This window comes from Orcinus orca, chromosome X (assembly GCF_937001465.1).
Source record: "Orcinus orca chromosome X, mOrcOrc1.1, whole genome shotgun sequence".
Classification (NCBI taxonomy): Eukaryota; Metazoa; Chordata; class Mammalia; order Artiodactyla; family Delphinidae; genus Orcinus; species Orcinus orca.
Genome location: NC_064580.1, coordinates 102,669,376 through 102,693,211, shown reverse-complemented (window position 1 = coordinate 102,693,211; position 23,836 = coordinate 102,669,376). Strand labels below are relative to the sequence as shown.

General features: G+C 37.1%; 1 protein-coding gene across 2 annotated transcripts in view; it reads right to left on the bottom strand.

Annotated features, from left to right (window-relative positions):
• WDR44 (WD repeat domain 44) overlaps positions 1 to 23,836 on the bottom strand; it is an 82,996-nt gene that overhangs the window by 21,950 nt on the left and 37,210 nt on the right. For both annotated transcript variants that reach the window (XM_004285093.3, XM_033415464.2), the window contains 7 exons: positions 23,517 to 23,612; positions 22,034 to 22,170; positions 20,826 to 20,909; positions 15,840 to 15,946; positions 14,933 to 15,084; positions 12,043 to 12,181; positions 10,716 to 10,780 (listed from right to left, as the gene is read on the bottom strand). In XM_004285093.3, coding sequence (XP_004285141.1) covers positions 10,716 to 10,780; positions 12,043 to 12,181; positions 14,933 to 15,084; positions 15,840 to 15,946; positions 20,826 to 20,909; positions 22,034 to 22,170; positions 23,517 to 23,612 — 780 coding nt within the window. The remainder of the gene's footprint in view (positions 1 to 10,715; positions 10,781 to 12,042; positions 12,182 to 14,932; positions 15,085 to 15,839; positions 15,947 to 20,825; positions 20,910 to 22,033; positions 22,171 to 23,516; positions 23,613 to 23,836) is intronic.

Genomic DNA, 23,836 nt, shown 5'->3' with positions numbered 1-23,836 from the left:
AAGACATTGTGCTATCACAATCTTTCCCTCCCTAACAGAGCCCCCACTTTGTCCTTTTTTGAGCATCTCTTCCTTTAGGAGAGGTGGGAGCCAGCACCAGGGGGTGATCACGATTGGTCTAAGCTAATTAAGATGAGCTCACTCCCCTTTCCAGTGATGACTGGTTTAGGCATGGGCATATGTTATAATTTTCATCAGACATGAGGGCAAGTCCATCTGGGGGATGAGGTGATAGGGGAGGCTTCTAGAAAGATTTCCTCACTCTTAAAAAGGGGTATACTAAAGGGACCTTCCTCTTTCCTGCTTCTGAACATTGTTGTCTGCATGTGACACCTAAGACAGCAGTAGTCATCTTACTACCATGAGGGCACCAAGCCCAGGAGAACAACAGATAAAGAACAGCAAAGCAAGAGGACGGAAGGACCTTGTGTTCCTGATGACACTACTGAGCTGCTGAATTAAGCAACCCTAGAGCCGCCTTACCTCCAGACTGGCTTCCTCATTGTTAAGCCATTTTCAGTTGGATTTCTATTATTTGAAGTCAAAAGCATCCTGACAGGTAGAGGTAGGTAGAAAATAATGCCATACATATGTGCCGGGCATTTAGTTTACAACATGCTTTTGTATTCATTATCTGAATGAATCCTAACGACCCTGTGAGGTAGGTATTACCATTATGAGGATGAAGAAATTAAGCAAAAAACCTGAGAATCAAAGAGGTCAAAATAACATATTAAAAGTCACGCAGCCACCTGTAAACAGCAGAACCAAAGCAAAGGTACAAGTAATCTAACTAAGTCCAGAGGTTGTTCCTCAAATGTTTTAGAGGATGTCACTTGAGCAGAAATATGGAATGTTAGCTAAGCCTTGCATATTTAGGGAAGGGTAGGTAGGATGATGAGGATGGAGAAAAACGTATATGGAGATAAAGCAGGGGATTAGGGTAGAAAGGTACTTTGAGACCAGATCATAAAGAGCCTTGGATTTGTGGCTTAAAAATTCAGACATTCTAAGGTGATGGAGAGCCAACACAGGTTTCTGAAAAGGAAAAGTAACACAATCTGACTGGGGCTTTAGAAAGAGAATGCTGGGCAATAATGTAAAAGATGGTTTGGAAAGAGAGTCGGGGCAGGAAAAGCAGTCAGTAAGTTTAAGTAAGAATAACGAGGGCTTAAATAGGACAGTGGCCATGGGGATAGATAAAAACTACCACTGCTATCTGTTAATAACTTTACAGTTTATAAAAACGTCTTCACATTCTCTGTGGAGGTAGACCAGCAACACAGATGCCCTGACCCTTTGCCAAACACTCCTCATCCTAGATGATTACAGCTACTTCCCCTAATTTTACTGCTAGATTAGTGAGCACTGCTGGAAGACAAAACTAAACAGGCTTCTTGCCCTGTTACATAAAATTCAACTTTTTGTTTAATAATAATTTTCATTTTATTAACTCCTCAGCATATTTCCCCTAGCTGTGATCCCAGATCTTTTTTTTCCTCCTTAATCATCCATTTTCTTTTCATTGTACTCTACATATTTTCAAAATACTTAAATAATGTATTTTTGATTATAAAGTAATATACATGCTCAGTATAGACAATTAAGAAAACATAGAAAGTAGAAAAACTAAAATTAAAACCACCTATAATCTGCTAAAATTTTGGCCACCTTCAATCTTTCATTTTTTAAAAACATAATTGAAATCACATTGTACACATGATTCAGTATCTTCCTTTTTATTTTACACGAGCACTTTCTGTATTTCACTCTTTGGAAACATTTACTAGCTGCATATGGATGCACCATAATTTAATCATTTCCAATTTGTTGGTAATTTAGACATTTCCAATTTTTTGCTAAATAGCAATTCAACAAACATCCTGGAGCATGAACCTTTATCCCTATTTTATTATTTGTTTATCCTAATAGAAGGGTCAAAGGCTTAAACCACAGACTTTTATAGTATCTTCTGTTGTTTGTCTTAATAAAATCAGATAAATTTATTAAAGAAAATTTTAGAAATAGAGTATAAAGAATCAAATAAAAAAATGAGCTAAAACCCTACCAGCTAGTGATAACTACTAGTTATAATTTAGTGTATTTCTTTAAAATTTTAAAATCTATATTTATAGATATTTTTAGTCAAGATTAGGATAATATTATATCTATTTTTTTATTCTGCTATTTTCACTTTACAATTTATTTAGAATATTTTAGTCTTTGAAAAGAATTTAAGGACTGCATAGTATTATACTGTATGGATTATACCATAGTTTTTATTTTCCAACTATTAAAAATTCAGGGCTTCCCTGGTGGCGCAGTGATTGGGAGTCCGCCTGCCGATGCGGGGGACGTGGGTTCGTGCCCTGGTCCGGGAGGATCCCACATGCCGCGGAGCGGCTGCGCCCGTGGGCCATGGCCACTGGGTCTGCGCGTCCGGAGCCTGGGCTCCGCAGTGGGAGAGGCCACGGCGGTGGGAGGCCCGCGTACCGCAAAAAAAAAAAAAAAAAAAAAAAAATTCAGTTTGTTTAAATTTTAGCTACTGTGAGAACATTAATATGAAAATCCTCTTACATCTTTGGGCATACATGATCATTTCTTTGTGATAGATTTTTAAAGGTAGAATTACCAAGTGAAATGTTATATATTTTATCTATATCTCTCTAGATATCTATATGTAGAGAGATATTTATATCTCTATGTAAATATAATGTATATATAAAACTTTATTATGAACATTTCAAATATACACAGAAGTAGACAGTATAATGAAACCCATGCATCCATCACCTGTTTTAATGATTATCAACATTTTATTCACCTTGTTTTTCAATCCTCCCACTTTTATGTATTTGCTTATTTTTGCTGGAGCAGTTAAAGCAAAATCTAAACATCATTCATTTTATCAGTAAATATTCTACATGTATCTCTAACTAGTAATCTTTTAAATTTAACTACCATTACATTATCATACCTAAAAAAATACCATCTGTATCATCAAATATCAAATCCATATCCAAATATCCAGATTATCTAAAAATGTCATTTAAAGTTGGATTGCTTTGAAAACTTGTAAGTCTTTTGATATTTATTAACACTTACTATATACCAGATATGGTATGCTACTTGAAATACCAAAATAAATATTTCTTATCTGTTTATAATCTATTCTCAGTATTTAAAAGCCAGAATAAAATATGTCAGATTGTCATTCTCTGTTCAAAAACCCTCCATTGGCTTCTTTCTCAGAGCAAAAGCCAAAGTCCTTGCAGTGTCCTACACCTTATGACTGGCCCATCTACACCTCCGTGACTTCATTTTCTTTTTTTTTGTTTTCGTGACTTCATTTTCTACTACTCATCTCCTTGCTCACTGGCTCCAGCTACCTGGGCCTCAGTGCTATTTCCTGAACATACCAGGACTCCTGCCTTATCACAGTTTCACTTGCCTCCACTTGGAATGTTCTTCTCCTCCAGATAGCCAGATGATCCCTCTCTCACCTCCTTCAGATTCTCCTCAAATGACTTCTCAGTGAAGCTTTGCTTGTCCACCATATTTACCTCCTGTCACCCCGCCTTATCTGCTTTATTTTTCTCCACGAAATTTATCACCTTCTAATACATTACAAAATTTACTTGTTTTGTTTCTCTGTTTCCCACCACTAGAATAAGCTTCATAACAATAGATTTTTTTGTTTCTTCTGTTCACTACTATATCCCCAACTCTTAGAACAATGATAAATACACAGTAGACGCTCAATAAATATTTGTGGACTAAATGAAGACATAGTGCCAGACCTTCAGATGCCAACTAGCGGAGCATAATGGTTAAGAGCATAAGCTCTAAAGACAGATCAGAGCTGGGTTCTAATTCTCTTGCTGTATCTACCAACTGTGTGAAACTGGTGTTACTCAATATCTCTAAGCATTTTCTTCATCTGTAAAATAGGGTTCTTAATAGTACTTCACAGCACTACCAGGGCTGTTGTGAGGTGAAGTAAGACATAAAATGTACTTAGCAAAGTACATGGCACATAGTAAGGGCTCATAAAATGTTAGCTGTTGTTACATAAATTGATATAGTATACAGTAAGTGCTTTTAACAGAACTATGGGCAAAGTACCATGGGAACAGTGAGGGAGCACATGAGTAAATTACTAGGTGAAGCAAGGAATGCTTCAGTGAGGGGACGAGTCTTAAATGAATTTGCCAGGCAAAGGGGAACTGCATATGTATTGTTAAGTACAGGGAATCAACAAAGGGTCTGACATTTTTGTTGGGGCATGAACAACCAAGTGGCTCAGAACATAAGGTCTGAGAGAGGGAAGGGTGGGAAATAACAATGAGAGCTGAGGTCAGGCTGATCTCTGAAAGACTGGGTCATCTAAGGAATTTAGACTTAATTCTATAGGAAAAAAGAGAGCCAAAGGAGTGCTTAAAACAGGAGAGTAACATGATGAGATTTGTTTTACAGGAAAGTAATTCTGCTGGCATAATTTTATCCATAATTCTGTGGATAAAAGACTGGAATCTGGGAGAACAGCTATAGTGGTCCAGGTAAGAGATAAAGGCCTGGATTGTAACAGTGGAAATGAAAGAAATGGCCAGATTCCAAAGACATTTCTGAGATCAAGCGGGCAGGATCTGGTAAATGAGCAGACACTGAAGGGAGAGGAGACAGTGAAAAGTGATCACAGTTTCTAACTCAGGAGATGGTATGGGTGTTAAATAATGAACTGATATCAAGTATGCATACCATCAAAGGAGTGGTTTTCTCAGGAAAATGATACTTAATTCTGTTTTGGGCATATATTATCGGGTTGGCCAGAAGGTTCGTTTGTTTTCTTCCATAAGATGGCTCTAGTAGCACTTAGTTGTCTTTAACTTCATTTGAAACAATTTTATTAGATTGTATGTACAGCTGTCATATCAGCGTGCATTTAAAAAAAGACTTATCAAAATTGGTGAATTTTTGTGTAGCCATTTTAATATTGAAGATGGAAGAAAAAAAGCAATGTTTTTGGCATATTATGTTTTATTATTTCAAGAAAGGTAAAAACACAACCGAAATGCAAAAAAGGATTTGTGCAGTGTATGGAGAAGGTGCTGTGACTGATCGAGTGTGTCGAGTGGTTTGCGAAGTTCTGTGCTAGAGATTTCTCGCTGGTCGATGCTCCAAGGTTGGCTAGACCAGTTGAAGTTGATAGTGATCAAATTGAGACATTTATTAAGAAAAATCAACGTTATACCACGCGGGAGATAGCTGACATACTCAAATCAAGCGCTGAAAATCATTTGCACCAGTTTGATTATGTTCATCGCTTTGATGTTTGGGTTCCACGTAAGTTAAGTGGAAAAAAAACTTCTTGACAGTATTTCTGCATGCAATTCTCTACTTAAACGTAATGAAAACATTCTGTTTTTAAAACAAATTGTGACAGGAAATGAAAAGTGGATACTGTACAATAATGTGGAATGGAAGAGATCATGGGGCAAGTGAAACGAACCACCACCAACCACACCAAAGGGCGGTCTTCATCCAAAGAAGGTGATGTTGTGTATATGGTGGGATTGGAAGGGAGTCCTCTATTATGAGCTCCTTCCAGAAAACCAAACGATTAATTCCAACAAGTACTGCTCCCAATTAGACCAACTGAAAGCAACACTCGACGAAAAGCGTCCAGAATTAGTCAACAGAAAATACATAATCTTCCATCAGGATAACGCAAGATTGTGTGTTTCTTTGATGACCAGGCAAAAACTGTTACGGCTTGGCTGGGAAGTTCTGATTCATCCACCATATTCACCAGACATTGTGCCTTTGGATTTCCTTTTATTACAAAATTCTGTTAAAGGAAAAAATTTCAATTCCCTGGAAGACTGTAAAAGGCACCTGGGACAGTTCTTTGCTCAAAAAGATAAAAAGTTTTGGGAAGACGGAATTATGAAGTTGCCTGGAAAATGGCAGAAGGTAGTGGAACAAAAGGGTGAATACGTTGTTCAATAAAGTCCTTGGTGAAAATGAAAAATGTGCGTTTTATTTTTACTTAAAAACTGAAGGCACTTTTTGGCCAATGCAATATCATTGTTGATGTCTGTCTTGTCCCATGCATTGCTCGTTGGTATGAATTATCCACTGCATCTTTATATTTTCAGTGCCTAACACACCGTCGACGTTTAAAAATTGCTTGTTGATTGAACCAAATCTAAATCAGTGCATATTTTAAATAAATACTGCATATGTACAATTTCATAAAAATTCCCTCTCATTCCCTTACAGTTAAGGCCTTTCATCCATTTTAGACTCTAATGATTTTGAAGGGGATCAGAATATGTCACCCCCAAATATGCCCCTTTGCCTAAGGATTATTTTGAGCTGAATGCAACTAAGAGGAAACAGACACAAGAAAAAGTCTCTGCCCTCCCCCTTTCTACCTGAAAGCAGAGCATAAAGTGCCCTTTGTGAAGGTGTCTCCCCCTCACCTCTCCCTTACCAGGAAGGGGAGAATCAATCTTAACTGCCTAAACAGAACCTTACTAAATTACCCTTATCTTCCATTAGTTTCCCCCAGTAGATTTACCTTCCCACAATTTACCACCCCTAAAAGCCTAAACTTCTTTTTCTTTATCTTGTCACTTTTCCACAAATTTCTTGCTCTTTGTTAAAATGATATATAAGTGCCTAAGTCTAATAGCTTCTTTGGGTCTTCACTATTCCTCTAGGAAGGCCTCCATATGCATACGTAATAAACCGTTTCTCCTCTTAATCTGTCTTTTGTTAGGTTATTTCGAAGTTCCCAGCCACAGAACCTAAGAGGGTAGAGGAAATTTTTTTCCTCCCCTACAATCTACTCTCAAAAATTCTAAGCAGAAGTTAAATGCTGGAACACCCATATTGATATTCCACTAATCAAGTGCACCAAACAGATTTATCCAAGAAAAACATTAATTTTTAGGTAGATAGCATATTTATGACTTCTCGTGTCAAGCAGAAATGTTACAAGTCTGTAGCATAATGGAGCAAACTAAATACGCTGCTCTTCCTTACATTTACTGAGCTACTTTTGGAAATCAATAGAAACAGAGAGCATAAGAGCCAGAATTCTAGGCTTGGCATGACCAACGAGTAGGTGAGTGATCTTGGGTGTGTCACTTTGTATGCCCAACTGTACAATAGGTACTTTTATGTATTCTATTTTACATGGATGCTAAGAAGGCAAGAGTAAAAATGTATCAAAAGAGATATATATAAGATATCACTATCATGAGAAAAAAGAAAAAAAGAACACACATATCAGGGAAATAAACTCCACTGTGCTTACTGTGCCTCACTGCAGCGAGTACCAGGTTAAAGACAAAGGCATATGAAACAGAGGCTTCTTTTAACTGTCCCCATATAGAATGACAGAAGTGAAAGGAACCCCAAAGTATCTTTTCCTGAAAACAATAGATATAAATGATACTCAACTACTCCAGAAAAAAGGCTCAGTACTCCAGGGGCTCAGTACTTTTTGGGTCAAAGAACTACTACGCTCATTTTTTTTTTTTTTTTTTTTTTGGCCACACCAAGAGGCATGTGGGATCTTAGTTGCCCGACCAGGGATAGAACTCATGCCCCTTGCATTGGAAGCGTGGAGTCCCAACCCACCAGACCTCCAGGGAAGTCCCTATGCTCCTCATTTAAAAGGTCTTCTATTCAAACAAGATTGGGAGTTACTTAGGGTTTTTTTTTGGGGGGGGGGGCGGGGATGGAAGTAGTTAAGAATCTGTAAGTAGGATTGTTAAAATAAGCATAATATAAGATAGTACAAATAGTCTCTGTTTTTAATAGTAATCAAGGCCTGGAAACTTTATGGTAAATTAAACTAATAAAAGCAAATCCTTTTCCCCTAAAGCAAAGTGGTTAAGATTTTCACTGCTACATTAGTCAGTGAAGGCTTTATGGAGGAAGTGGGCCTTCAAGAATGGGCAAGTAGAAAAAAGGGAGACTGCAGGCATCCAGATAAGGGGAATAGGAATGAATGAAAGGCACAGAAGCAGGAATTCAACACTGATTTAGGTCTACCACAGTCAGGCATGGGGTTAGGTTCCAAGGATACTAAGATCTGTGAAGTACAGTTCTTTGCCTTAAATCAGCCCTGAGCCTAGCCAGAGGGACAAACTGCCAAGGAAGGCATGGTAAATAATATCAATGTCAAAGTACATATGATGTACTACTGTCAGAACACAAGTGAGGAACAATTTTGTCTGCTTGATTCAGGGAAAATAATAAGAGAAGATAAGATATTTGAGCTGAATCTTGAAGGATGAGTAGGGCTTTGCCCTGTAAGGAAAGGGGACAGGGAGGGAATTCCTGGCAAAGCAAACAACATGAACAAAGACATGAAAGTGAAAGAGTGTTTAGGATACAGACCTATATCTGGCATGGCAAGTAGGATGCACAGGTACTAGGGAATTAGAACTGAGTTAAAAAGGTAAGATGAGGTAATATCAGGAAGAGTGGTGACAAGGAGCCACCAGAAGACTTTAAATCACAAAATGGCACAGGTCTGTATTTTGACCAAAAAAAAAAAAAAAAAAAAGGGAATCTCCTGGAGGTCCAGTGGTTAGGACTCCATGCTTTCACTGCAGGGGGCACAGGTTTGATCCCGCAAGCCACGTGGTGTGGCCAAAAAAGAAAAGCTGGTGGCAGTAGAGACCAGAGACAGAAAAACCAACTAGGAGGCTACAGCAAGCATTTAAATGAGCGTCAAGGACCTAGACGAGGTGAGTAATGAGGGGTCAGATTCCATGGGCATTTGTAGGAGGAGGTGGAGCGGATAGAATTTTTAACTCATTTGGTATGTGGGTAAGGACGAAAAAGTAATGAGTGTTTCTGAGTTAAAAAGGTAACTTATGGATGTTGATACCATTAAAGAAGGCTCAAAACAGGAGAAGCAGGGTTGTGGGTAGATAATAATAAAACTATTTCCGTGAATGACCATTAATATCTAGCCGGTTGCTCAAGCTGGACACCTGGGAATCATCCCAGGCTACTTACTTACTACCCAGGTAGTCCAGTCATCAAGTCCTTCTTTTATATTTCTCAAATTCAGCTCCTCTTTATGGTTTCTAGACTCACTGCTTTCATAATCTACCATAATCGAAGTACCCATTTCTCTCTGGGGTTGAGAGCCTCTTAAGTGGTCTCCCTGTCTCTAGCCAGGAGCCCCCCATCCAATCTATCTTTTACACTGCTACGAGAATGCTCATTCCAAAACAAAAATCTGAACATTTTAATTCAGCTTCTGACCCAAACCCCTCAAAGCCCATCTTCCCCTAGTACCTTGAGGATAAAGTTCGTATGTTTTGGTTTAATAGAAAAAGCCACTGAAAATACCAATCCTGCCTACCTTTCCTACAACTCTCACACATGCACCCTTTGCTCCAGCCAGGTAGTACCTTTAACATGCCATGTCGTCTCAGCCTCCATGCCTTTGCACTTGCTATTTGCTCTGATACGCCCCTTCCTTCCCTCACATAGTTGATTCCTCGTTCAAAGCCTCCAGGGAGCTTTTCCTGACACACTAATTCATAAGGCTAACTTGTATACTTGTGTAGTATCTTCTATAGAGTATTACCATCCAATACTATAATTGCAGATATATCTATTTCACTAGTTAGCAAGGTCCCTGAGGCCAGAAAATAAGCCTCATTTGATTTTGCAGAATCTAGCAGTGTCTGGCACATGTAACAGGCACTCAGAAAACATTTGTTGAGGGAGTTTAGTTTCACACCTATTAATTGATGTGCTTAAAGAACGTGTAGGTGGAGAGAGCCTATACATATTATTATGTGAAAAGGGCAGCATGCACAATAAGATTTCACTGTTGTTTAAAAAACATAAAGCTATTGAAAGGAAACAAGAATTATGGAGCTAAAGCCAGTTCAGGATTGGAGGTAGCGAGTGAATATGTCAACTGAGAATAGCCAAAGGACAAAACCCAGAAAAACAGCAACATTTTAGGGGGTGGAAGAGGAAGAGACAGCAGGGATATAGGAAGAAAACAAGGAAAAACAGAACCATGGAAAGCTGAGAGGAGTATGTTTAGAGTAAGGAAAAATTAGTGTCAAATACTATAGAGCCAATGAAATCCCAGGAAAATACTGTTGAGCAGATGGACATTTTAGGTTCTATTTGTTTACATCACCCTTGCCTTGCTGAATACACAAGAAGCACAGGGACAGCTTAGAGTAATATTTTGCATTCCGCTTCTTAGGTTAAAACTAGTTATATTTAACCTTCCAGCTCTGAAACCAAATGAAAATCATTAAGATATTTTAAACACCTGACACTGGGATAAAACATTTATTAAACCAAGAAGATGGAAAAATGAAAATATTTCAATATCTTTTTTCTTTCCTTAATTATCTTTAATTCAGGTGTCCGTTACTATTATTATTTTTAAAATATCTAACATGGATTTGAGGGGAGGGAATTTTTTTATTTAAGTTTACATTAGTATAGTAGCTTGAGTAATATTAGTTACTGTCTGACAATCTTTAAACATCACAATTTTTCATTTAACAATTCTAATAGAAAAAAACTCTCAGTTCTAATGCATCTCCATTTTAAATGCTTTCATGTACCTGTAATATCTGATAAACAATAAGGTACTTTATGGTAAAAAATCATAGTATGTAACAATAGTAACCATAAAATAATAAACATACCCCTGTATCTGTATCAGATTTTGATGAATTTAGACTTTCCTGAGAAGGTGATGGGGACACACGTCCTAAAACAACATAATAATTGTAAAAAGGCACGTATATATACAAGTGTACACACACACACACACATCAATCAGAAATAATAATACAGTAACACCTATTTAAAAGTCATAGAATACATCATTCTGGAAAAATACATTTTTCTAAACAAGCGAAGTGTTAACTCTTATGCACCAAAATATTTTTTATCATTTTTATATGAAATATTTATAAAATGGCTTAACCACTTCCCCAATTTAAAAAAATACTGTTAAGTCCTCATTATTCATCGTGAAGACATTCTTGCCAATCGTAACAGATAGGAAGATGAATACAGGGGCAGGAAGGGTCTGGGCTGGGGTAAGTCTCAATGGCCACTGAAAATAGTCTTTCTGCTCCAGGCAGGTCAATAAATGTATAATAAACATAGTTTTACTTTTTGTCAACTCATCATCATCTTGAATTATGTATTATAACATATTGCAAACAACCCCATGGGGCTACTAAAGTATATGGGCCTCGCTGGCCAGTTTAGTGGCCCTCCCTAGATTTCTATGTTCCTCAAACTGCTGCTTCAACTACAGTCTATACTCCTGCCCATACTACCTCTATTCTCCTTTCTCCCATCCCTTAACTTCTGTGTTCAGCCTTGGATGATTGGGTGGTGAGGGGTTTGTGGAGAAAATGTACTGCAGTTAAATAATGACAATAATTACAAGAAAAGAATCCCATATACTTAAAGCTCCTATTTACATCAATTTTACACACTTTGCTGATAACACAATACAGAAATATTTTACATAGTTGTAATCGTTGCGTATACACATCATGTTCTGGGGTTTCTCTTTTCCATTTAACCTAGTTTCATATACCCTTTGATGTACTGACAAATCACATTTACTTTCCATGGCTATGTTTCCTTAATCATTCTTTACTTACTGGATGTAAACATTATTCTCATTCTTTTTCTAGATTAATCAGATATTTCATTTTAACCTAAGATAGAACTGAAAGTTACCAGGGGAAACCAAATAACTTTGTTCTCGGTAGTTGATGAATTTAACTCTGCAGTACACCTAAAAAGAGATAAAGTCAAAAACTTTGTGGTAGCTTTTTTCACTGGGTTTAGATGCTTTTTGCTGTTGACTTCTGTTTTAAGTTTGTGGCTTTTATGGAAAGTAGTGCTTGCTGCAAATGATTGCCAGATAAGAGGGTATCATTATACCTAAAATGTAAAAATGCCAGATGTCTCCAGATTTTTTAAAACCCACCAATAAATGAAAAATACCTTCAGTATTGTATTTCATCCGCATATTGTTGAAATAGTCGAAAGCATTTTTTAAAGCCCATATTCTTACTACATTGTCTTGTCCAGCTGAGGCAAGTAATCTGCCACAGTGAGAAAATTTCATGGTCCAAACAGCTCCCTGTGAAAACAAAGGAAGGTTCAAAGTTAGTACTTTAGAAGTTGAGACATTGTTTTTAAGCCAAAGAAAAAAATTATGCCAAATTACACATACAGTAAATCTCCTACATATGAACAACTTCCATTCCGAGAGTGCGTTTGTAAAACGTCAGCCTAGGTACCCAACTAACACAATCAACCATACAGTACTGTACTGTAATAGGTTTATAATACTTTTCACACAAATAATACATAAATAACAAACACAAAAAATAAAGAAAACATTTAAAATCTTACAGTACAGTACACCTTGAAAAGCATAGTACAGTACCAGCTACATCACCGCTGCTTTTACGCCTGTTTCCAGACATCATGGGCTTGAAATAAAGATACTACTACTGTACTCTATACAGTACTGTAAAGTACACAAAAACACAACCACTTGTAGAGGATGCACACACGTGACAATGTACACCAGACACGTGAACTAACTTACGTGACTAGACATGTGAACGCACGTTCGCGTCTTTGAAAGTTCACAACAAGGGTCGTATGTAAGGGGACTTACTATACACTAAGATAATGCTCACATAACTAACACCACTTAAGGCCAATAGTCCAATGATGCTATAATACCACAAAAAGGGACTTTTAGAAGAGAGGGAAAAGACAGTTGCAGTTTGCATAATCTAAACTAACAACTTCAGGCTTCCCTGGTGGCACAATGGTTAGGTATCCGCCTGCCAGTGCAAGGGACATGGGTTCGAGCCCTGGTCCGGGAGGACCCCGCATGCCATGGAGCAGCTAAGCCCGTGCGCCACAACTACTGAGCCTGCGCTCTAGAGCCGATGAGCCACAACTACTGAAGCCTGTGCGCCTAGAGCCTGGGCACCGCAACAGGAGAAGCCACCGCAATGAGAAGCCTGTGCACTCAATGAAGAGCAGTCCCCGCTCGATGCAACTGGAGAGGGCACACGTGCAGCAGCGAAGGCCGAACGCAGCCAAAAATAAAACAAAACAAAACAAAATTTATAAAAAAATAAAAATAAACTACTTCAAGACCCAAAACCTTGTCCACATATTAATGGAAATGGGAGATCTGAGGTGGCCAGAAACCTTCATTGCAAAAGAACAAATCCTAGTCTGGGATCTCAGTCTTCTAGCTGAACATGAGGGCGAGTGGGATAGGAGGGGGCACAGACCTCAGAATAGCAATAACAACTCCTGACCAGGGCTGAGGGAAGAATAAGGCCCAGCTTAGCAGTGACCCTCACAGCACTGGTTATTTAGAAGTGTTGGAATGGTATGGTCTCATTCTATTTTTCTCCCCAGAAAAAAGGTTTTGCAGCATATGGCTAAAATTCCCAGATAGACAGTACTAAGAACAGTGCGGAAGTGTGTGTGTGTGTGTGTGTGTGTGTGTGGCGGGGGGTGGGCAGGCATGGTAAAGAATGTGAACACTTAAATTGGAAAGGCCAAATCCTATTACAATAAATACTGTTATAACCACTGTTATAACACACATCTATGCAGGTCAAAAAGATCATCCAAGTTAAAGTAACAGTTTATTTACTGGAATAACATTCATTTCCACAAAATTCAAGTATGTTAAGAAATTTGTCATTTGGAGCCTACTTCAATGAGATTTACTTAAAACTGGAAATAATGAAAGAGAACCAATACAGTACAAGGAAATTCATCAGACTCCTTAAGGAAGTTACTATAATCAATTGAAACTTTTTTTTTTTTTTTTTTTGGCGGTACGCGGGCCTCTCACTGCTGTGGCCTCTCCCGTTGCGGAGCACAGGCTCCGGACGTGCAGGCTCAGCGGCCATGGCTCACGGGCCCAGCCGCTCCGCGGCATGTGGGATCTTCCTGGACCGGGGCATGAACCCGCATCCCCTGCATCGGCAGGTGGACTCTCAACCACTGCGCCACCAGGGAAGCCCTCAATTGAACCTTTTTAAAAAATTTATTTAAGTATAGTTGATTTACAATGTTGTGTTAATTTCTGCTGTACAGCACAGTGATTCAGTTATACATACTTTTTCATATTCTTTCCCATTATAGTTTATCACAGGATATTGAATATAGTTCCCTGTGCTATACAACTCAAACGTTTTATGTGTAGATTATAAGCACGAAAGTAAATTCAAATCTGGCTGCCAACTGATATGTGTAAGCCAACTTTTAGATTTAAAATCTAAATAGATAAGTAGATTCCCTGATCAAAGACCAACAGTATCACTTACCCAGTTCTGAGTTTATTACTGCCTTCCCTGCGTTCCTAGCATTTTCAGGGGGTAACTGTAATGTATTTGTGAACTTTATATCTACTTTGGTACATTTTAACTCTGATAGACGACTTGTACCTCTACCTCTCTCCTTGTTCTATCACTTTACAAAATATATTGAGCTTTGAAATATTTGTATAAATTATTTAAAATATACCAGGGAGCATTTTAAACATTGTTCAAAGTGACAGATCACCCTTAACTGCTTTAAAGTTTGGTACCTTTCTCTGGTAAAAGAAAGTTTGCATAGCTTTCTTAATAATACAGGCCTAGAGTTTACTTATTCAATAGGTCACTTCTTGAACAATCATTCAGAGACAGACTTTGCATTACCTATTCATTAAATCATATTATTATCAATTCACTTTTCATGGCTCAGGCTAGCGAAATTACATACATAAGACATCAGCTTTATAGAAACCAAAGTATTTCTCTCAATGAAAACAGAATCAATCCTGAAAAATAAAAAGGTTGCTTACCATATGTTCACCACTAAGATCTTGTACCACTTTGATCTGATCAAAATCATAAGGTCCTTTGAAGCCATGTGCTGCTTTGAATTTAACTGGTCTTGTGTATGGCATTCCTTCATCATCACTTGATGAAGGATCATCTTGATCAGTATGAAACACTGAATAGAAAAGCAATAGAAATCATCACTAGCTAATATAGATAACCCTACTGTCGTATTTTCATATCTACTGGTTACCAAGAAAATTCATTAATTGGAAAAGCAAAATCTGTCTATTACTAAACAGCATATTGGTTAGCAGCATGGAGTCTGGTACCAGATTGCCTGGGTCCAAATCCAGCTCTGCCATTTATTATCTGTGTGACTATGGGCAAGGTATCTGACCTTTTTGTGCCTCAGTTTTCTCATCTATAAAATGGGGATAATAATGGTCCTTACCTCATAGAGTTTTTAAGAGGATTAAATGAGTTAACACAGGTGAAAGTGCTTGGAACAGTGTCTGGCACAGAATAAATACTATATAAGTGTTTATTAAATAAAACAAATGAGCACAATTATAACAAAGGCATAGGAAGTTAAGGTGTGGAAATTCAGAAAATTTACCTAATTTTGAGAATATTTATAAACACTAAATAGCCTTACAAACGAATTTACAACTGATTACTGAACACTCAACTCTTCCAGATTGCTAGTCACAAAGTATGTACAAATTCATGTTTAAGATGCATAAATTCATTTTTCTTCCCACTCATAAAACTGACAGTGAGAGTAACATGATTTATTGAAATACTAAGATATTAGCTATTAAGGTTTATTACTTTCAATAAAATAGAATGCTTCTTACAAGCTACAGGCTAAATTTAAATGATTACAAATCAATTAAGTATTCAGTTGAAATGTTCTGTTTCACTTACCTTCGTCTCTAACACTTTTAACTTTATTTACAGCACGTTCGCCGTATTCCTCAGCAAGGTGCTTTGCTCTCTTTACTGATTTTCCTAGGAACTTCTTTAGTTGAGTCCTTAACAAAAATACCAAAAAAAGAAAAAAACCAAAAATCCCAACCCAAATTACTTCTTATTAACTCAACTAATTGTAAAAGTTCAACAATTCACAGATAATCTCATGAGCTGTGACTGGTAAAGTGTATCATTTTGAAATAACTCCTTTTTTATATACATAGTAGGTCTTTGAGTTCCCAAATCCCTTGTTCTATGGAATAAATATACTCAAATCAATATGGCTACAAAGGAAATATAGGCAGTTCCCCCCAATGTATAATATCATATCCTCTAGAGCACTAGTTTTCAGTGGTGGATAATAATCACTTGGTGGGAACGGAGTGGGAGGGGAGTGTTTTAAAGTGCAGATACCTGGGCGCGTGGGCTTCACTAGTTGTGGCACGTGGGCTCAGTAGTTGTGGCTCGCGGGCTCTAGAGCACAGGCTCAGTCGTTGTGGCGCACGGGCTTAGTTGCTCCGCGGCATGTAGGGTCTTCCCAGACCAGGACTCGAACCTGTGTCCCCTGCATTGGCAGGCGGATTCTTAACCACTGTGCCACCGGGGAAGCCCTAACTTCAGTTCTTGAAATGTACCAAGCTTTTAGTCACCTCAAGGCCTTTGGATGGGTGGTTATTTCTGCCTGGAACACTTCTCCCTTGGCTAATTTCTACTCATCTTTTAGGTCTCAGAACAAACAGCTCTCTTTTAAAAAAGCCCTCCTTGACTCTTTAGAACAGATTTTCCTGTTATACACACCCATAGCACCCCATATATTCTTCTATAGTAATTACTACAAACATAGTTAGATTTATCTGTGTGATTACATGTTTAGTGTCTGCTTCTCTTATTTAACTGGAAGCTCTATGAGGGCAGAGACTACGATTGTCTTCCTAACTATTTTATCTGCAGCACCAAACTCCCATGTCTAACTGACAGAAAGACTACAATATGCTACAACTGGTATTGATATGAAGAGATGTCCATTACATAATAGGTATTTTTTTTTAAAGTCAATAAACTATAGACACAGTATAACTTCACTTTTGTGAGAAAAAAAATTCTATGGTGGGGACTTCCCTGGTGGCACAGTGGTTAAGAATCCACGTGCCAATGCAGGGGACATGGGTTCGATCCCTGGTCCAGGAAGATCCCACATGCCATGGAGCAACTAAGCCCGTGCACCACAACTACTGAGCCTGCACTCTAGAGCCCACGAGCCACAACTACTGAGCCCACGTGCCACAACTAGTGAAGCCCACGCGCCTAGAGCCTGTGCTCCACAACAAGAGAAGCCACCGCAATGAGAAGCCCACACATGACAAAGAGTAGCCCCCGCTCGCCGCAACTAGAGAAAGCCCGCGCACAGCAATGAAGACCCAACGCAGCCAAAAATAAATAAATTTTAAAAAAATTCTATGGTGAACATACCTAAAGATTATTTCTGGGGGTGAGAGTATGAGAGGCTTTCATTTTCTTTTTTACCCATTTCTGTATTATTTTGATAATCATAAAACACAGATGATAAATCTTTTTCTTTTGGCCACACCACGCGGCTTGTGGGATCTTAGTTCCCTAACCGGGGATCAAACCCGGGCCCTCGGCAGTGAAAGCGCAGAGTGCTAACCACTGGACCGCCAGGGAATTCCCAGGTAAACCTTTTTTTTTGAGGTATAGTTGATTTATAATATTATATTAGTTTCAGGTGTATAATGTAGTGATTCAAACTTTTTATAGATTATACTCCACCTATGGTCAATTAATGTATGACAAAGGAGGCAAGAATATACACTGGAGAAACGACAGTCTCTTCAATAAGTGGTGCTGGGAAAACTGGACAGCTACACGTAAAAGAATGAAATTAGAACATTTTCTAACACCATACACAAAAATAAACTCAAAATGGATTAAAGACCTAAATGTAAGACCAGATACTACAAAACTCTTAAAGGAAAACATAGGCAGAACACTCTGACATAAATCGCACAAGATCTTTTTGGATCCACCTCCTGCAGTAATGAAAATAAAAACAAAAATAAACAAATGGGACCCAATTAAACTTAAAAGCTTTTGCACAGCAAAGGAAACCATAAACAAAGAAAGCCCACAGAATGGGAGAAAATATTTGCAAACGAAGTGACAGACAAGGGATTCATTTCCAAAATATACAAAACAGCTCATGCAGCTCAATATCAAAAAAACCAAACAACCCAATCAAAAAATGGGCAGAAAATCTAAATAGACATTTCTCCAAAGAAGACATACAGATGGCCAAAAAGCACACGAAAAGATGCTCAACATCACTAATTATTAGAGAAATGCAAATCAAAACTACAATGAGGTATCACCTTACACCGGTCAGAATGGCCATCATCAGAAAGTCTACACACAATAAATGCTGGAGAGGGTGTGGAGAGAAGGGAACCCTCCTGCACTGTTGGTGGGAATGTAAACTGGTACAGTCACTATGGACAACAGTATGCAGGTTCCTTAAAAAACTAAAAGAACTACCATATGATCCAGCAATCCCACTTCTCTGGGCATATATCTGGAGAAAACCATACTTTGAAAAGATACATGCACCCCAATGTTCATACCAGCACTACTCACAATAGCCAAGACACGGAAGCAACCTAAATGTCCACCGACAGAGGAATGGATAAAGAAGATGTACATATATACAATGGAATATTACTCAGTCATAAAAAAAGAATGAAATACTGCCATTTGCAGTGACATGGACGGACCTAGAGGTTATCATACTAAGTGAAGTAAGTCAGACAGGGAAAGACAAATATCACACGATATCACTTACATGTGGAATCTAAAAACAAGGATACAAATGAACTTATTTACAAAAGAGAAACATACTCACAGACTTCGAAAACGAACTTACGGTTACCAAAGGGGAAAGGTGTGGGGGGGGATAAATTAGGAGTTTGGGATTATCATATACACACTACTATATATAAAATAGAGAATCAACAAGGACCTACTGTATAGCACAGGGAACTCTACTCAATATTGAGTAATAACCTATATGGGAAAAGAATCTGAAAAAGAATGGATATATGTATAACTGAATCACTTTGCTGTATACCAGTAAAACTAACATGCTATTGTAAATCAACTATACTCCAATATAAAATAAAAATTAAATTAAAGTTATTATAAAATAGTGGCTATATTCCCCATGCTGTACAATATATCCTTGTAGCTTATTTATTTTACACACAGTAGTTTGTACCTCTTAATTCCTTACCCCTATCTTGCCTCCCCACCCTTCCCTCTCCCCACTGGTAACCACTAATTTGTTCTCTATATCTGTGCTACAGAAATTAAATACAGATATAGAGATTAAAAACAGATAAACCATTTTTAAAATCACAATAAGGTCTCTGCTACCTATAACTCTGAAGTTATATTTTCTGGTTAACTACAGGTTTAGTACTACTTTAAGCAAGGAAACATATTTTAATCATTTTGGATGAGAACATTTCTAAAATACATACTTTTGTGCCTTCTTTAATGGCACTTAATGCTCGATAAGTTTCTTTCTTTAATAAATAGGGTCAGTTACCATCTTTACTATTCTTTAATACATTCAAGGCTTTTCAAATGGATTGCAAGTGAGCCATAATATTGGTTCCCCTCTCAGCCTTCAAGGCAACAGGGTAGGGCCCAGAGAAACCAGAACCCTGGGCCAGTCTCTTTTGGCCATCAGCTGCCTCATCAGTTTACCCCAGGGTTCAGTTCAAATAATACCATGTTCTGTATGTCACAACATAAGAAGAAGTTGAAAGCACTGCCATGTGAAATGGTTGTGCAATGCGAGTCCTTTTTTATCATTTTCTGATTCCTCTCTTGCAATCAGAGTATTATGTGACATTCTTATGTGTTGATTTACATGTCAGTTTGCTGCTTCTATTTTGCTCTGAGATCAGATACCAGATGACCAGATTTTTAGAAATTATGTAAGAAGTAAGTATAAAGGCTTTGAATGAACCTGAGGAGCTTTTCTTTTAAAAAATAATGAGCTTTAGTGCATGGAGCAAGTGACATCTTTCCTGGATGTCTATATGTCTCCTGAACAATTCTAATTCTCCGGTTCCCGATAGTTGCCATTGCTAGAAGGCCAAGGTCCAGATAGCTGAGGTGTTATCATATACCTCCACTGTGGGCATACCTGCTCTAAAAAATCTCAATGCTTTCTTTGCTATACTTGCCACACTAGGAGAAGATCAGACTTGAGTGGAGAGCTCATTTTAGGCCTTAGACTGAATTATTGCCAATTAAGTGACTTGTGTATAATCAAGCAAAACATACATGTCCACCACTGTGCTAGATTTTTATAGGGGAAAAAGAAGAATGATGTGATCAAAATCCTTTTGCAACACATGGTCTAGTTGTTTAACATGTATTTATCTTATTTTTTAAAATCAGAAAACAGTTTAAGATAATATAAAATATAAACAGCAAATGTAAGTTATGTAGACAATAGGTGTCATTGAAATTGAGAACAGGAAAAACTTTACTATGTACTGGAGTAGTAAGGAAGAATCTCACGTAGTTGGGTTTAGAAAGACAAATACGATTTGGAGAGATGAGAAATGGAAAAAGCAACTTCAAGGACAATCATGTTCTTCTACCAACACTTCTGGCACCTACCATCAGAAAAATACAAGCATGATGCAAAATGTATTGATCATTTACTGTATGTCAGATGCTATAAAAATGACCAAGACAGCCTCAAGGAACTCATAATCCATTGCCCGAGGGCAGGGAGTGGTAGTGGTGGATGGACATATAAACTGGACAGAGTATAGATTTAAAATATGGCAGCTCTCATATATATATATAATAAAAGCCTGAAATGAAGAAAAGGGATGTACTGTAACTCACGTTTTCTGTTTTAACCTTCCACCATCAGTATCTGTTTGTTGAGACTGTAACTTCTCTTCATCATCTGACTGTGCTGCGTCATTACTACAAGAAGAAGTAGTCATTTTATAAGAAGCCATTTCCCCTACACTTCTCAAAAATCTCTGTGTACTTAGTATACAATTAGCTAATCAGTGTAAGAAAAAAATGTTAACATGCTTTATATAAGTTTAATTTAAATGATGACCCTGAGAATTTAAAGACTTGAAAGATCATAGAGTAGAATCTTTAAGCAAGGTGCAATGTACAAAATGCAAACGAATGCAATTTAGGAATTTATGAAAAACCTAACACAAACAAGGCTTTTTGCTGGGCAAAACATGCTGCACAGAAATGACACATTAACTTATAAATATCTCCCTCCTTACTTACCAGGCACATCATGTGAAAGCTTTGCTTTCACCGAAATTATTTCTTAGTTCTACATACATCTCACAGTAAAGTCAATCACCTCACTCTAAAGACACTTTTTGACCCTAAAAAGACAATACAATTATTTATAAAATTTCTGATCCTTAAAGCGAGGTTTCAGAAGACCAGGCGTTTATCCCACATGGCTTTTTAGCTTCATGTGTTCTAATATTGTCTCTAGTATAATATTGGGTTGGCTGAAAAGTTTGTTTGGGTTTTCTGTAAGATGTCATAACAAAACCCGAACAAACTTTTTGGCCAATCCAATATAAATCATTTTAAAAGAAGACAAACCAAATACTATGAGATTTAAGATATATATATATTTTCCCCCAAGTAATTGTACAATCTTGAGAACAAAGCTGAATAAAGAAAATGTCACACACACACACACACACACACACACACACTCAGAGAAGAATATTATTCAGCCATAAAAAGGAAGGAAATCCAGCCATTTGTGACAACATGGATGGACCTTGGGAGCATTAAGCTAAATGAAATAAATCAGACAGAGAAAGACAAATACTTTATGATATCACTTATATGTGGAATCTTAAAAAAAAAAGCTCATTTTAAAAAAGAGAGAGAAAAAAGTTTAAGAATGCATACATTAACTAACTCTAATTTTAATTCTAACTTTAAAAAAAGAAGACTGAATGAAACCAAATTAGGGACTCTCATAGTTCATAAACAGAGAACTTTTCACCACTCTGAATGAAATACTACAAATGATAAATAATAACATTAGGCCATACCTTACATATTCCTTAGTCCTTCTCATGATGTGTAGAGTGAGAGGATTAATACCTGTTGGCAGTTTCTCTTCTGCAAGACTCAAAGGTATTTCTTCTCCAGTATCCAGATTCTTAATCATTACACTGGCTAAAATTTCCTGAAGTAAAAAATAACACCAAGAGTACCTATAATTTAATTATCTTTTTGAATCTACAAAATCCTCAAAAATTCAAGCTAAGAACTTTCTAGATACATTCAGTACTATGTACAATTAATTTTTTTTTTTTTTGCAGTACGCGGGCCCCTCACTGTTGTGGCCCCTCCCACTTGTACAATAATTTTTTAAACATTTTTAGTGAGATACAATTTCCACACCACAAAATGCACTCATTTAAAGCGTATAATTCAATGGTTCTGAGTACATTCACGGAGTTGTGCAATTATCACCATTATCTAAGTTTAGAACATTTCTACCTCCCCCAAAAGAAACCATAAACCCATTAGCTGTCATGCTGTATTCCCCTCTCCTCCCAGTCCTTGGCAACCACGAATCTACTTTTTCTCTCTATGGATTTGCCTATTCTGGACATTTCATATAAATTAAATCATATAGTATGTAGTCTTTTGTGATTGGCTTCTTGCACTTAGCATCATCCTGTCAAGGTTCATCCATATTGCAGCATGTATCTCTTTCCTTTTAATTGCCAAAAAATAGTCCACATGGATGGATATACTACATTTTATTAATCCATTCATCAGTGTTGGACATTTGTGTTGTTTCCACACTTTCGCTAGCATGAACACCTATGTATATTTTTTGTGTGGATGTATGTTTTCCTTTCTCTTTGGTGTATACATAGGATTGGTATTGCTGGGTCATGGTAACTCAATGTTTAATATTTTGAGGAACTACCAAACCGTTTTCCAAAGTACAATAATTTTTTTAAATGTACTGTTTAAAAGAAACAAAAGTTAAGATTTTGCTTCAAAACTTCATTCTGAATAAATTGGCCAATAGATGTATACTAAATTTTAAGGTAAGAATTAAACATTGAGTCTGTATACACTGTACATAATCCAATATGTATAAAAACATATACCTATAATATCAAGTTTTTTTTAAGCCCACTTTCTATAAAACATAGGCCTTGCTTTCAATACACTTATTCCACCATATAATTATGTGAAAGGGCAAGTTTAAGTCAGAGTTCAAACTCCAGCATATTAAAAAAAAAAAACTAAGACAATCTTCAATTTTCATTTTTTCCTCTACATTATGATTTTTTTGCCTAACAGCAATAAAGCTAATTTTTTTAAATCATGGTAAAATATATATAATACAAAATTTACCATTTTAACCACTTTTAATTGTATAGTTCATCAGCATCAAGTACATTTACATTGTCATGCAACCATCATCACCATTCATCTCTAGAATTTTTTCATCTTCTCATCATGACCTCTATGTTTTATGTTTTCAAGAACCAAAAAATCTAATTATACCTCATCAGTAAGCTCTCTCCCAGAGTTGGATCTAGGTCTCTGAGGGCCCATCACTTCACCTGCTATTGTCTGCCCATCAGGTGCTTTTCCATTTTCCTGAAATTATAATTTTATAAACAGAAAGTAGACTGAATCAATTTCTATAAATATTCAATTATTCATTACCACACACAGTTCTAAAGAATTGCAGAATACACATAATGGAGCCTACTGAAAATTTAAATGGAGCACTCCATTTCAGTCTTTTATTCTTCCCAGCATGCTGAAAAACATTGGGTACCAAAAGTGTTGCTGCTCATGAAATAATGTCTGAGTAGTCT